The following is a 12,322-nucleotide window of genomic DNA, read 5'->3' as shown; positions in this document are numbered from 1 at the left end:
TTCTGTTGGCCTGACTGGGAAACTGGAGGGTGGGAAAGGAGAAGAGAGGCAGGGTGAGAAGCTGGTAAGAGATGAAGCTGCAGAAGCCCCGTGAGGCTCATTGAGAGCAGACCCTGAATGTCTATTCTGAATGTGGACTCATGTTATCACCTCACGCCTGCGCAGTACTTTACAGATCGTCAAGCGCTGTCACATAAATGTCACATTTACTCTGTAGACAGTACTGCTTTGTGAATGGCTGGATACGGAGTCAATGACTTTTCAGAGATGACTTGGGCAGTGGGCTCCGCAATGGTGTCAACTGATTGTCATGAGGCAGTTGGAAGGAGGAGGTGATTTTAGAGCCAAGGACATGAGAGGAGCTTTTGAAGTCTTGGAATTATTGAAGAGAAGGGTGTTTCTGATAGGTACAGCGACCCCATAGGAAACTGCGTATAGCATGTTAAGAGAGCAAGAAATCAGAGCTGGGAGGAATTTGGTTGACAACCATGTGGATGTGATGAAAGAGGGTACACTTTACGTGGGAGTGACTACAATGGAACAAGAAAAGGGGTCAAGGGCCAAGCCATAGGGGTACCCGAAGTCATGGTCTGGGAAGGATGGCCTTGCCAGAGGTAAAGGTAGGAAAAGAAACAGCATATATGGCCATAGAGCGATGGTATTTGAGAACATTATTAAGAAAGGATTGACTAGTGTGAAGTTTGGAAGAAGTGTCAAAAGGGGACAAAAACAAAGAAAAGCCTTTTGGATTTGGCTCTAACATTGTTGGTGATCTTAGGGAGAGCAACAGTGGTGGAATTATTACGTTGAGAGGCTGATGGCTGAGCAGAGACTGAGAATGTTCCATTTAGTAGGACTAAATGTACAAGAGGGGTCATTATTCCTTGCTAACTCTGGTGAGCTTCTGCTATCAACTGGTTAAGCCGCAAACCACAACCAAACCCTCCTTCACAGTGGTTCCCTCTGTAGTGGTTTTAAAGCATAATCCCAAATCCCTCCTATCAGAGGGTGTGAGTCTGTATTTCACCCCCTTACATTTGGGCCGGCTTGTGAATACTTTGACCAATATAATAAGACAGAACTGATGCTATGTGGTTTCTGAGGCTAGATCATAAAAGTCCTCTCAGCTTCTATTACCTGGAACATGTGGAGCCCTGGGCCACCATGTAAGAAATGTAACTTCTCTGAAGGCTGTCATACTGGAGAGGCCTGATGTAGGTACTCCCAGACTTCCCATCAAGGCACCAGACATGAGAGTGCAGCTGTTTGGGGCTGTTTGCATAAACCCAGCTGCCAGTTGACTACCACCAAGTAATCTCCGTCAATGTCAGGAGGACGGAAGAATCATCCAGCTGAGCCCTGCCCCAATTCCTGACCCATAAAATTGTGAGCTATAATGAAATGGTTGTTCTTTTAAGCTGGAACACCACCTTGACTTTTTGGAGAAGCTGGCAGTGGCAGGCACTCTCTTTGTCCTTCCTTCTAACACCACCTTCATAACGGAGTCAGAGCAGTGGGCGGATGTAGGACTTTTGTATTTGGACTATAAAAAGAAATCACACTACATTTTTGAAGACAGAGTTGTTGTTTTCCATAGGCACACGTTTGCATGTTTTAAAAAGGCAAAGTTTGGCAAATTAGAGGAGAGGGTGGAATGAAAGCTATTAGAAGCAGAGGGGATATGAGAAAAAGATCTGTTAGAAATAGGAAAAGTCGTAGTCCAAAACCAATAAGGACAGGTAAGGAGAGGGGACCTGTAACGAGATGAAGAGGCGGATTTATTTGAGACCGGAAGGAAGAATGACAGCAAAAGCCTCAGGGATACTAACAGACGTGGTCAGTTAGAATCTTCTCTAGGAGATAGTGCAGTTCATTGGGGACCAAGCACCTGAGACTTGCTGGGCTCAATGCCAATTCTAGGGGTCCAAGAAGAAGCAGAAGTCAAAAGCTGCCTGTGAGTTCACAGGAGTTCAAGATTCTGAAAATGGTTCTGATTCCAAGGAACAGGCCAGCTCACCCCTTCTGAGAAGTAGGAGAAAGTTTTCCCCAGGTTGGAGAGAACAGTAGGGGAGGGGGTGGAATCCCCAAAGGCTCAGATTTCTGCCCTTCTGGCACAAAGAAGTGAGGTGGTGAAGAATAGGTCAGTGTGGGTAAGGGTAACGGACCTGGGTGATGTAGCTCAGGAGTGGCAGCAAGTTCCTACTGTGCTAGATTTCTATTTTCCTCTTTTAAAATCTAGGACAACGTTTACAACTGCACTTGCTCAAACTGTTGGAGTCACCGAAGTAAATGTCTTCATCGTAAATAGGAAAACAATGCATGCATTTGGAGAATGTTCTACACTCACCCATAATTCTCTCATTAACCATCAGTAGGGAAAAATCATAGTGTAGTTTTATAGATAAATGTGCAAATGACACAAAGAGCACTTATAAAAGAAGAAATGCAAACTTTAAAATTAGGGGGGATGGATTTAATATCATTGACAAGGAAATGTACCTCTTTCATCTTGTAAATTAATACCTTGCCCCTACCAAAATTATAATTATTAGAATATTTACATATACATTTTAAATTTAATACTATGAATATAAATAATGACTGCTACAATTACAAATTATGAACATGAAAGTAGAATTACAATATCAATGCTATACTAATGGTAGCATTATAAATTTGCATGATTCTTTTAGAAAACAGTTTGGCGTTGAGCCAAGAAAAAACATCCATATCCTTTGATCCAGTAATTCTATTTCTGGATATCTACCCTAAAATAATTAGTCAAAATGTGAAAAAGTCATATATAAGATGATGCTTATTACAGCTTACTATTTAAAACAGCAAGTTGGTGGGGGTACTAACCTCAGTTGGGACTGAGACGGCATGTGTGGGTTTGTGTGTGTTAGTGGTACACAGATGTGTACAGAGGTGCACTGATATGTCAGTGGGAAAGAAGACTGCCCTGAGGAATAGGGAGAGAGTGGGGGCAGGACAGGATGGGGTTTTCTCCCTCCCGCCCAGCCCAAAGAGAGACTGTCAAGCTGTGTTAAGGAGGAAATACTCCACTTCCGTCCTGATGAAGGGGCTGTAGCACAGTGATTAAGAAGCCAGCGGGGTGAGCACGGACAGATTACTTTACCTCTCTGAACCTGAACTTCTTCACTTTTACGGTGACTATTCCTGCGTCATTAGCTTCTTTTTATTGGCAGATGACTCTTGGCACTTAGCACTGGCATACATCATCCTCAGAACCCCATGGAAGAGGTATCCACTTCATGCACGTGATACGTACATAGCATTTAACAAGTGCTAGACTCTGTTCGAAGCACTTTACACAGTGTAACACATTTTGTCCTCATTGCAGACCCCTGAGGTTTATACGACTGTTACTTCATGGATGAGCAAACTCAGAGGCTCCAAAGAGTGAAGTGACTTCTGGGGATGGTGCTCTTCAGATCTGTCTGACCCCCAAACGCTCAATCACTCTAAGATACCCAAATTGCCTTCCCTGTAGATTTATGACACGATGCTCCCCTGTGTTTTGAAGGTATATGATGGCTAGGTATATGCGTAGATTTTTTTCTAGAAGTCATACCAAAAAATCACGTGAAATATATCCTTTACTTGGTTTGTATGCATCACTAGGGGACTTACAAAGAAAAGACTAAACATTCTAAGACTTTTACTTTAAAAATCACTTTATGTCATCTTCAGTAGGCCCTGGTAGAAGAGGTGGGGAACATAATATCTGAGATTTAGAAAATGAGATTTGTAGAGCTCGAAGCCCAGTGGAGGGATCAGTGAATGAAGAAAAGATACTGAGAACAGGCCATTCCTCTCCTCAGATACTTGAAAGCATATCCAGTGGAAAGGTTAGATTCGTTCTGCAGATAACTAAGGAAAATAATTAGTGCCAAGGAGTGGAAAGTGTAAGTGACAGATTTTAGATAAGGGTAAAAAATGTTCTACTGGTGAGTGTGATCAGAGATGGGATGGGATGCTATTTTTGGAATGAGTTCTTTATTGCTGAAGGTATTTCAGGTACTTTGGTATAATATTAATTCAGAGCACCAGATTTATTGTCAGAAGGACCTGGATTTGGATCTGTCATTTACTACCTATGTGACCTCGGGCATCTTATTTAATCTCTTTACACTTGTGTTTCCCTGTGTGTGAAATGGGGAGGTAATCAGAATTATCGCAATGCTGTGAGGAGATAATTAAATAACACCATGGCTATGGAGTGTTGGCACAATAGCTACAGAGTGGCACCTAAAAGGGCAGGAGAAGCATCGTTACAGTTACATTTTTCATTAATACAGTTTGGATGACAGCTTTGCAGGTTGTTGTAGGGAACCAAAGGTTTTACTGAAGGTTCTACTAAAAGATGTGAAAGGCCTCTCACCCTCTGAGCTCCTGAGTCTCGGACTCCGTGACCCACCCTGGGATACAGTTGCTACGTAGGAGAAGCAGGGCTGGGTCCCAGACCCCTTTATTGAGAGTGGGCAGCAGGACCAGACGGGTAATATGGGGACATTCCTGCTGAGAAAAAGCCTTGAGGCTCCTGGTACGTGTGTGGGGGTGGGGGCTCTGTTCAGATGAGGACATGGGGACATCGTTGCCGGGCTAGAGGTCACAGCCCAGGTCCAGGACCCGCTCCTTCCATAACCCTCCCCTTCACAATCTCCCAGACATATGGAAATTTCAGAGTCGTGTGTCCTGCCTGGCAGAGAGGATTTGGCTAAAGGTCAAGGATTGCAGTCCTAGAGTGAATGTGACCCAGACAGCGGGGGAAGGAGCAAAGGCCAACTGAGGTTATGTTGGAAGTGTTCTTTGTGATGTCTGCGGCTGTTGCTTCAAACACTGTTGGCCTATTTCCAACCGTCCGTGGAAGTCAGGGACGTGCCAAAAGGCCTTCTCAGCCCGTGCATGGACTGTGAAGACCCACTGCAGCCCCTGTGTGGGGAGCTATTGGTACCAAGTGTCTGGGAAAGAGGAAGCCCTAACAAGCAGAGTAAGATGGATTTTAGTTCAGCCACCTTCATGATGGAGCAGGGCAAAATAGACAAAATGGCATGATTGCAGCTTTTAAAGGAGCAGCTGAGGTTGGCTCCTTTGCAGAGAAAAATAAAAAGTACCCAATAGAATAAAGTGCCGTTGGAGCGGTAGATCTTTCTAAGGTTGAAGGGCGATCTGATTTGCATCATGCTTTTGGACGTGACTGTGGAGGGAGTAGAGAAAACTGGCCTCCATCCACTGTCAAGAGCTTCTGACTGTCAGGGAGGCCACCAGGGAGTCACCTGTGTCCCGGCTGGAGCCCTGGTGGGAGGTACCAGACGTGTGTGAGCTGTGGCGGATGGTGCTCTGAGCCCTGTGAGATGGGCTGGCACTGGCAGAAACAGGGCATTGGCAGGGCGGTGGGAGGAAATTTTGCCAGCGTAAGGACATGAACCTAAGGGAAATGACCTTTTCAGCAGAAGTGAAATCCTGTGGAAATATTTAATGTAAGGTAATGTTTTGTCCCGAAGGACATCATCCAATCCATCTTCCAGTTCTACTTTTCTTCCTTGGATCCTTCAGCTTCCCACGTTTGTAATAGAATAAGTGCATTGTCTCTGCTGAGTGCTATCTGAAGCAGATGCTTCCGTCAAGCGCTTTATTTTAGTTACCCTTGAATTCAAAGCTTTGCCCTCCTTTTCTGCCCCAGTTGTCTGGAGCATGATGGAGGAATGTATCCTTTTAGTATTGACTTGAAGAAGGAAAACTTTACCCAGAATGTATTGAATGGGGCGCTCAAAGTCAGTCCCAGGTAAGGTCTTCAGCTCAACACAGCCCCCTAGTGGGGTACAATAGAATCGATATTAATTGGGATCTGGGATGCGACTGAACAGGTAGGTGGTACGTGGAGGCTTTGCATCAGGTGAAGAATATCATTTAAAAATACATCTTCCACTTGGGCCATTAGTTCTTCATTGAGGGTGGGAGCAATCCGTTATGCTTAATAACCTTGTTCTTTTTCATTTTATTCTTTTATTTTTGCCATAGTGGGTGGCATTTAACAACTAGAAAAACAAAAAATAGAAGCCACATATGAAAAGATCTCATGAAAATTACACACTATGGTAGAACCAAAGTTAGAAGGCAAAGCAAAAGAAATCTAAAGGACCAGTAAACATTAAAAAAAAAAGTCAACCTCCCTACTACGAGAGAAATTCAAAAATGAAATATCACCTTTCATCTGTCAGATTAGTAAAAAATGAAAGAGTGTTAACACATTTGGGAAGGTGTGTAAGAAGGAAGCACTGGCTGTTGATGAGATTCGTGTGAACAACAGCCCAGACGTGATAGAAGGAGGCAGATGTTTGCAATGATTCATGATTCGGGGAGTAATGAGTGGCCACCACAGATGGCAGCCACACAAGATCAGGGGAAATGGAGTTGAGATTAATGGCGTTTAACGGAGAAAATGGAGTTGAGATTAATAGGGGACCAGAAGTACCATGAGCACATGTAGTGGGGGTGACAGAGCTGGGTAGTGACGAGGTTCATATTTCTGAGGCACAGCAGGGGATGGAAAGTCACAGAAATCTAGGTCGGAGTGTTTGCTGGATTCTCCATATAGATGCTGAGTTCCCTGAATGGTCGCAAACATTGAGGCAGAGAGGAAATCTAAAAGGCGGATACTAACTATTTAGTGAGTATTGGAGAGGGCTCAGGAAACCCAGAAGGCTGGTAGATGGGACAGAATAAAGGAGGACGCAAGTTCTTTGCTGTGCATGTCACTGAGAGATATGGTTTACCCTCCCTCCATTTGAGTCCGACCTGTCCTGTGTCTGCTTGGACCATTAGGATATGGCGGGTGAGTCCCTGCTCTAGGGCCGGGCCTGAGGAGTGAGGATGGAGGAAAAGTCACGACCTTGAGTTACTGCAGTGACCTCCTAACTGGTCTGCCTCTTTCAATCCTTGTGCTTCTACCTGTAATGAGAATTAGAGGGGTCCGAATTATTTTCAAAAGCTAGGCTGGATCGTGTCTCTCCCCTGCTGCGAACCCTTTAGTGGCTCTCCATCTCAGAGCTCGATGCCAGTCTTTTCATCGACCTCCTAGATCCTGTGTGATCTGGTTCCCTGTTCCCTCTCTGTCTAGTACCTTCCCTCGGCTCAGTCCTTCCTCAAACTTGCCAGGCACCCTCCCACCTCAGGGCATTTGTACCTGCGGCTCCTTTTATCTGAAAAGCTCTTCCCTCACATATCTATGTGGCTCACTCCCTCAGCTTTTACTCAAAAGTCACCTCTGTGAGGTCTTCCCTCATCACCCCAGTGTTTCAAATCCTGCTCCTGCTTCATCTTTTTATTGCATGCATCACCAACATAACATATATGATCTGCATCTTGCTTATAGTCTGTCTCCCTTATCGGAATGTAAATATCTCTTAAGGACAGGGGTTTTTAATCTGGCATTTGCTGGTGTACCGCGAGTGCCTGAAACAGCATCTGGCACATAGTAGGTAGTGGATAGTCAGGAAATAAGTGAATCACTAGATGACTTTTTTTTGGTCTTATTTTTCACTAGACCTATTCTTGAGGTCACGATATCATCTCCAGCCCAGACCTAGGGATGAAGCACCAGTCTAGCTGACATTTTGCCCTTGAGGTTTTCTAAGAGCTACAGAATGTAGGTTTGCAGAGTTCTGGCCTCTCTGTGAAGGGTGAGGAGAGGAAGTAGTTGTGAATCCAGGAAGCCCTAATAATCTCCAGTGTGGCCCTCAGCCATCCGCTCCCAGCTGCGGGCAGCCTGTCATATCCCCAAAGCACACACCCAGGAAGACTTCCTAACCCAAGCAGTCTACGCCCACTCTGTGCTTATCTATACATTCCTTTGTCTGGCTCCCTAAGCTTTCCTTTTAAAGAATTAGCTGTCAAGAATATGTTCAACAAAAGGCACAGGGCTCTAAACATTATGTAGACGAGTCATTTGAAAGCAGAAAATAGTGCAAAATGATTTGTACTCACCGCATCAATTGCAATTCTTTACAGATTAGAAGTCGATGCTGTAACAAAAGAGCCGTCTTGCAGGATAGGTAATGGAGACACAATCAGAGGAGCACTGGGTTGGAGGTAGGAGAGATGAGGCAGCCGCCAGTACTCCCAGATTTCACTGTTAGATTCAACACCTAAAGGGGCTTTAAGTTTAGGCCCCCAGACAAAGCTTCAGTCAGAGACCAGGCCAGGGCTACTCCCCTAAGACTGGGAGGCTGCTTGGTCTCTGGGGACAGGAAGGGAGAAGCCTAGCCACCCTCCCTACTTGCTGTGACAGGAGCGTGCTGTGGGAGCTGCCCTCTGCCTGGCTGCCGCGTTCCCTGCCTACGGGTGGGGTTGAGGGATTGTAGGCATGAGCCGTCTCACTGCCCACGGCCACTCTGTGGCACTTCCACAGTTTACCCCCCTTCTACTCCCAATCACACTTGACACATACTGGATGGAATGGCATGGTTGGATCTGTTTTGCTGGCACACTCACTTCTCCAGCAACCAGCCTCCAAATGGTTTCTTCCGAGTTGTCATATCTGAAAGCTCCACGGAGGCGGATGCCCACCCAGTGCTCTGGAGCTGGGAGCTCACGTGTTTGCCAGTTCAAGCCTCTCAGGATAGAGACTTTCAGCCCGCCATCTGTGGAGGTGGAATGACTGTTAGCTCAGGAGGTGTATCATCACAGAGCTAAACCGAAAGTGACTGTTCAGAGAAGAGGGTAAATCACCACACGTCGACATCGAAGAGAATAATCAATCCACGGAGATACTAAAAAGAGCTAACGCAACCATTAAAGACTAGACGGGAACTTTAATCTTTTATTTTCAGAAAATGCTCTTGGAAATGCACTGACTGCCTCTGGAGGCTGAGGAGGAATGAGGCTGTCTGTCTCAGCCTAAGCCGGAAATGATCAACTCAGAGACCCAGGGCTCCTCCACAGGCAGCCTTGGGATGCAATGCAGACTGAAACCTGCCATTATGGAGTATACTGCTGCTGTGATGGAAGGCATTGTGACATGCTTCAACAAATAAGGACAATATCACGACAGCAGCAGGAGAGACATATGCTTTCAGAGTTAGAGTCCCTTTCTCCAGGACAGTGGAAAATTCTGACTCCTCTAATTTATCTAGGGCTACGTACGTATTTAAACACAGACTTATTCCCCTCTCCAACCCATCTTTGATTTTGGCAAGGTTGAGGTGGGTACGAGTATCAGATTTTAACAGAATTATTTCTTGAAACATCTTTTAAGTGACTTTAAAGAAGGAAACTCATGTTACAATAATGTGTAACAATTTTAGAGTTAAGTCAAATTAATAACTAGTCATTCAATTAAATATATACCAAATGGTATTACATGTGGTATAACTAGTAGCAATGAAATGGGGATTGTTACCCTTTAATCACTTATGTAGGGTAAGTTAAATACTTGCATAACTGATAAAAGTTCCCTTGTTTTAAATATATTCATACACACTTCACTACATATTGTGTTTTTATCTGAAAAAACGGTTGCCTAATATAATTTCCCCTGCAAAGGTGTCAAAAGAATCATGATATTGCCTTAGGCAGGAACTGAAGCACCGAGCTAAAAACCATATCTGAGTATCTGATGGATTTTATTTGTTCACATTTATCCTATTTGAGGTTAACACTACTTCATTTGACAGTTTAAAAGTCATTCTGTAAACAAAATAAAAAACGGCAGCAACAGCTAAAAACACAAAAAGGACACATTGTATAATACAGGAATGCATCGAAAGGAATATTCTGAAGAGGCAAAAGAAATGTGACCATGATTATGAATTCGACAATAAGAGAAAAAAACTTCCAACATCTGTACAGGACAAAATGATAACAGTAATAAAAAAGCAGCAGGACGCCAAAGTGCAGGTGTGCTAGTTCTCATTCCCACATCCATTCAGGAAATAGATAGCGCATACTATTCTTTTATATAAAGTGACAAGTTCTGCTTTAAAACATTCAGTTATGTTACCTTGCAGGGTTTTAGTTTTTCAGTTTACATTGTCTCTACATTACATTGCTTTAACCAGAAAGATGGTCATATGGGATACATGGTATAATTTCTTGAATCTATGGAGAGTATGGAAATGGTACTGTTTATTTTTTGCTTTATTTGTAATGAGTAACAAGAAGCTGAAAATCCAGTATCAGGAGCATCCGCACTTTGCTTCTCTCCCTCCTCTCCACCCCCCCAAAAAATCCTGAGCCCTCTGTCATCTTTGTTGCCACTTTCAGATTCTCTGTAACAAAAGACTATTTATTCAGTTTCACCGAATTCCAGCAGCTGACATACATAATCAGAACCGGTTTCTAATGCAAAATTGGTCTGGTATTTGTCCGAATTGACCAAATAGAAGTGTTATTCTGGCATCACATAAAAATCACACTTTCATAATTGTTTAGAATCTCAAATGTTTTGTTTCCCCTTAGAGGAGAATATCTGTTGAATATGATTTTTGAATAAAGGACTTTTATGAAATATATTTCAAATCTTAAAAAATATTTTTAATGCTCCCCAACGTGGTCTAGGATTCACCCCAGCTGACAATGCCCATTCCATTTAAGAACATTTCCTTTTCCTTACAGCTCTGATTTTGTTTAAAAAGCCCAAATACACAAATGGCTGCTGCTTTATTTGGCATGAAACAGCACTGTTTTGTTTGTTTGTTTGTTTGTTTTTTTAAACCATGTATACAGCAAGATCAAGCAGTCATAATACACACATATCACGGACAGGTTCATCTTTGTTGGAATTCACTGAATAAACTATATTCTGGTAAATCCCCCTTCCCCAAACCCGAGAGTGGACTGTACCTACAGCGAGGTGTTGAAATATTTCTCCAGCAGTTTTCATTGTATTATATTATGAAAACACTAGGCTTCAAGCCAGGTACTAATAAATATTTAATTTAAAAGAAAGAAAGAAACCCCGACACAACATAAAAAAGACCCTCTCCGCCGCCCACCCCCCAGCCCAGAGGGCGCGCTCAGCCGGACAGGGCGGAGATGTCGTAGTCACTGGCCGAGGGGAGGGCCTTGCCCATCATCCGGATGTTCTTGGCGCTGGTGATCCTGGCCATCATGCTCACGGGCTTGTCAAAGTACTTGACCAGGGCGGGCTCCGTGAGGAGCGAGGCCAGGAACTGCTCGAAGGTGATGGCCCAGTCCCGGTCGAGGCTGGTGCTCCGAGGCAGCGACGCGGGGCCTTGGCCGCTGCGTACCAGGACGGTGTCCTCGCCGATGTCCTCGCACTGCAGCTTGTCCTCCTCGTGGGAGCCAGCACTCAGCACCGAGTAGGACGACATGGAGCTGTCGTCCTTGGTGTCGTCGTCGGAGATGAGCATGGAGGAGCAGGCCCCGTTGTCCCGCGGGGAGGAGTCCTCCAGCTTAATGTCCTCCATCTGCCCCCCCAGGGAGTGCTCCTCGCTGTCGCCCGCCACGCTGGCCGGGTGGGGCTCCGCGGACTCCACCCCGTATGGCTGGCCCGGCCCTTTCTTGGGGAAGAGCACGCCCGGGACGCCCTGGTTGCAGGACGGCGCGCTGCCCCCGCTGCCGCCGTCCTTCGCAGGCTGGGTGACGAAGAGCTTGCCCACTTCCCCGATCTCCAGCAGGAGGCTGGTCACCGCGGCCGTGGCGTGGTACAGCTCCTGCTCGTTGGGGTCCTCGCTGAACATGTTGTACATGGTCTTACACAGCTCAATAAACTGCCCCTGAAAAGTGATTTGGAAAAACACAAAGAATGTCACCATCTCCTGGGGAGCAAAGGCGGCACTGAGCGCAGAGACATTTCCTATTAGGACAACTAAAGATCAGGGGAAAGCCCTGGACACAGCGTGGGCTGATGTGTTATTTGAAGTCTCCTTATGGATGGCTGCATTTTTTTTTTTTTAATTTGAAAATTTTGCAACACCCGTGAAAGTAGAAAGAATGAAATAAAGAACCTTTAGGTACCCATCCCCTAGAGGCGAGAATGACTGTTACACAGTTGCTGCATGAACACTTTTATCCTTTGTTCAATTACCTTAAGTAAATCCAGACCTCATCTCATTTAACATCTCCACACTTCAGTATGCAGCTCACCTTTTCCAAGGTTAGCTCACAGCCCCTGTCCCATGACACATCTGCTGGGGACCCTGGACAGAAGAAATGCCTTCTACGCCCACCCGCACGCCCACCCAGATGATTTATCAGTTTTCCATTAGGAAAGTCAGCATCTCCATCCTGTGTTACAATTATTTATGTTGTTTTATCTCCCTCATTACATGTCAGC

General features: G+C 45.0%; 1 protein-coding gene across 1 annotated transcript in view; it reads right to left on the bottom strand.

Annotated features, from left to right (window-relative positions):
• Window positions 1–9,628: 9,628 nt before the first annotated feature.
• The window catches only part of TBC1D9 (TBC1 domain family member 9), an 85,642-nt gene continuing 82,948 nt past the window's right edge, over window positions 9,629–12,322 (bottom strand). The window contains exon 21 of the mRNA XM_019730800.2: window positions 9,629–11,762. Within this exon, the coding sequence (XP_019586359.2) occupies window positions 11,040–11,762 (723 nt within the window). The 3' untranslated portion in view covers window positions 9,629–11,039. The remainder of the gene's footprint in view (window positions 11,763–12,322) is intronic.

The sequence above is a fragment of the Rhinolophus sinicus genome, linkage group LG07 (assembly GCF_036562045.2).
Source record: "Rhinolophus sinicus isolate RSC01 linkage group LG07, ASM3656204v1, whole genome shotgun sequence".
Taxonomy (NCBI): Eukaryota; Metazoa; Chordata; class Mammalia; order Chiroptera; family Rhinolophidae; genus Rhinolophus; species Rhinolophus sinicus.
Note: the sequence above shows the minus strand (reverse complement) of the source record. Positions and strands in the feature narration are given on the sequence as shown.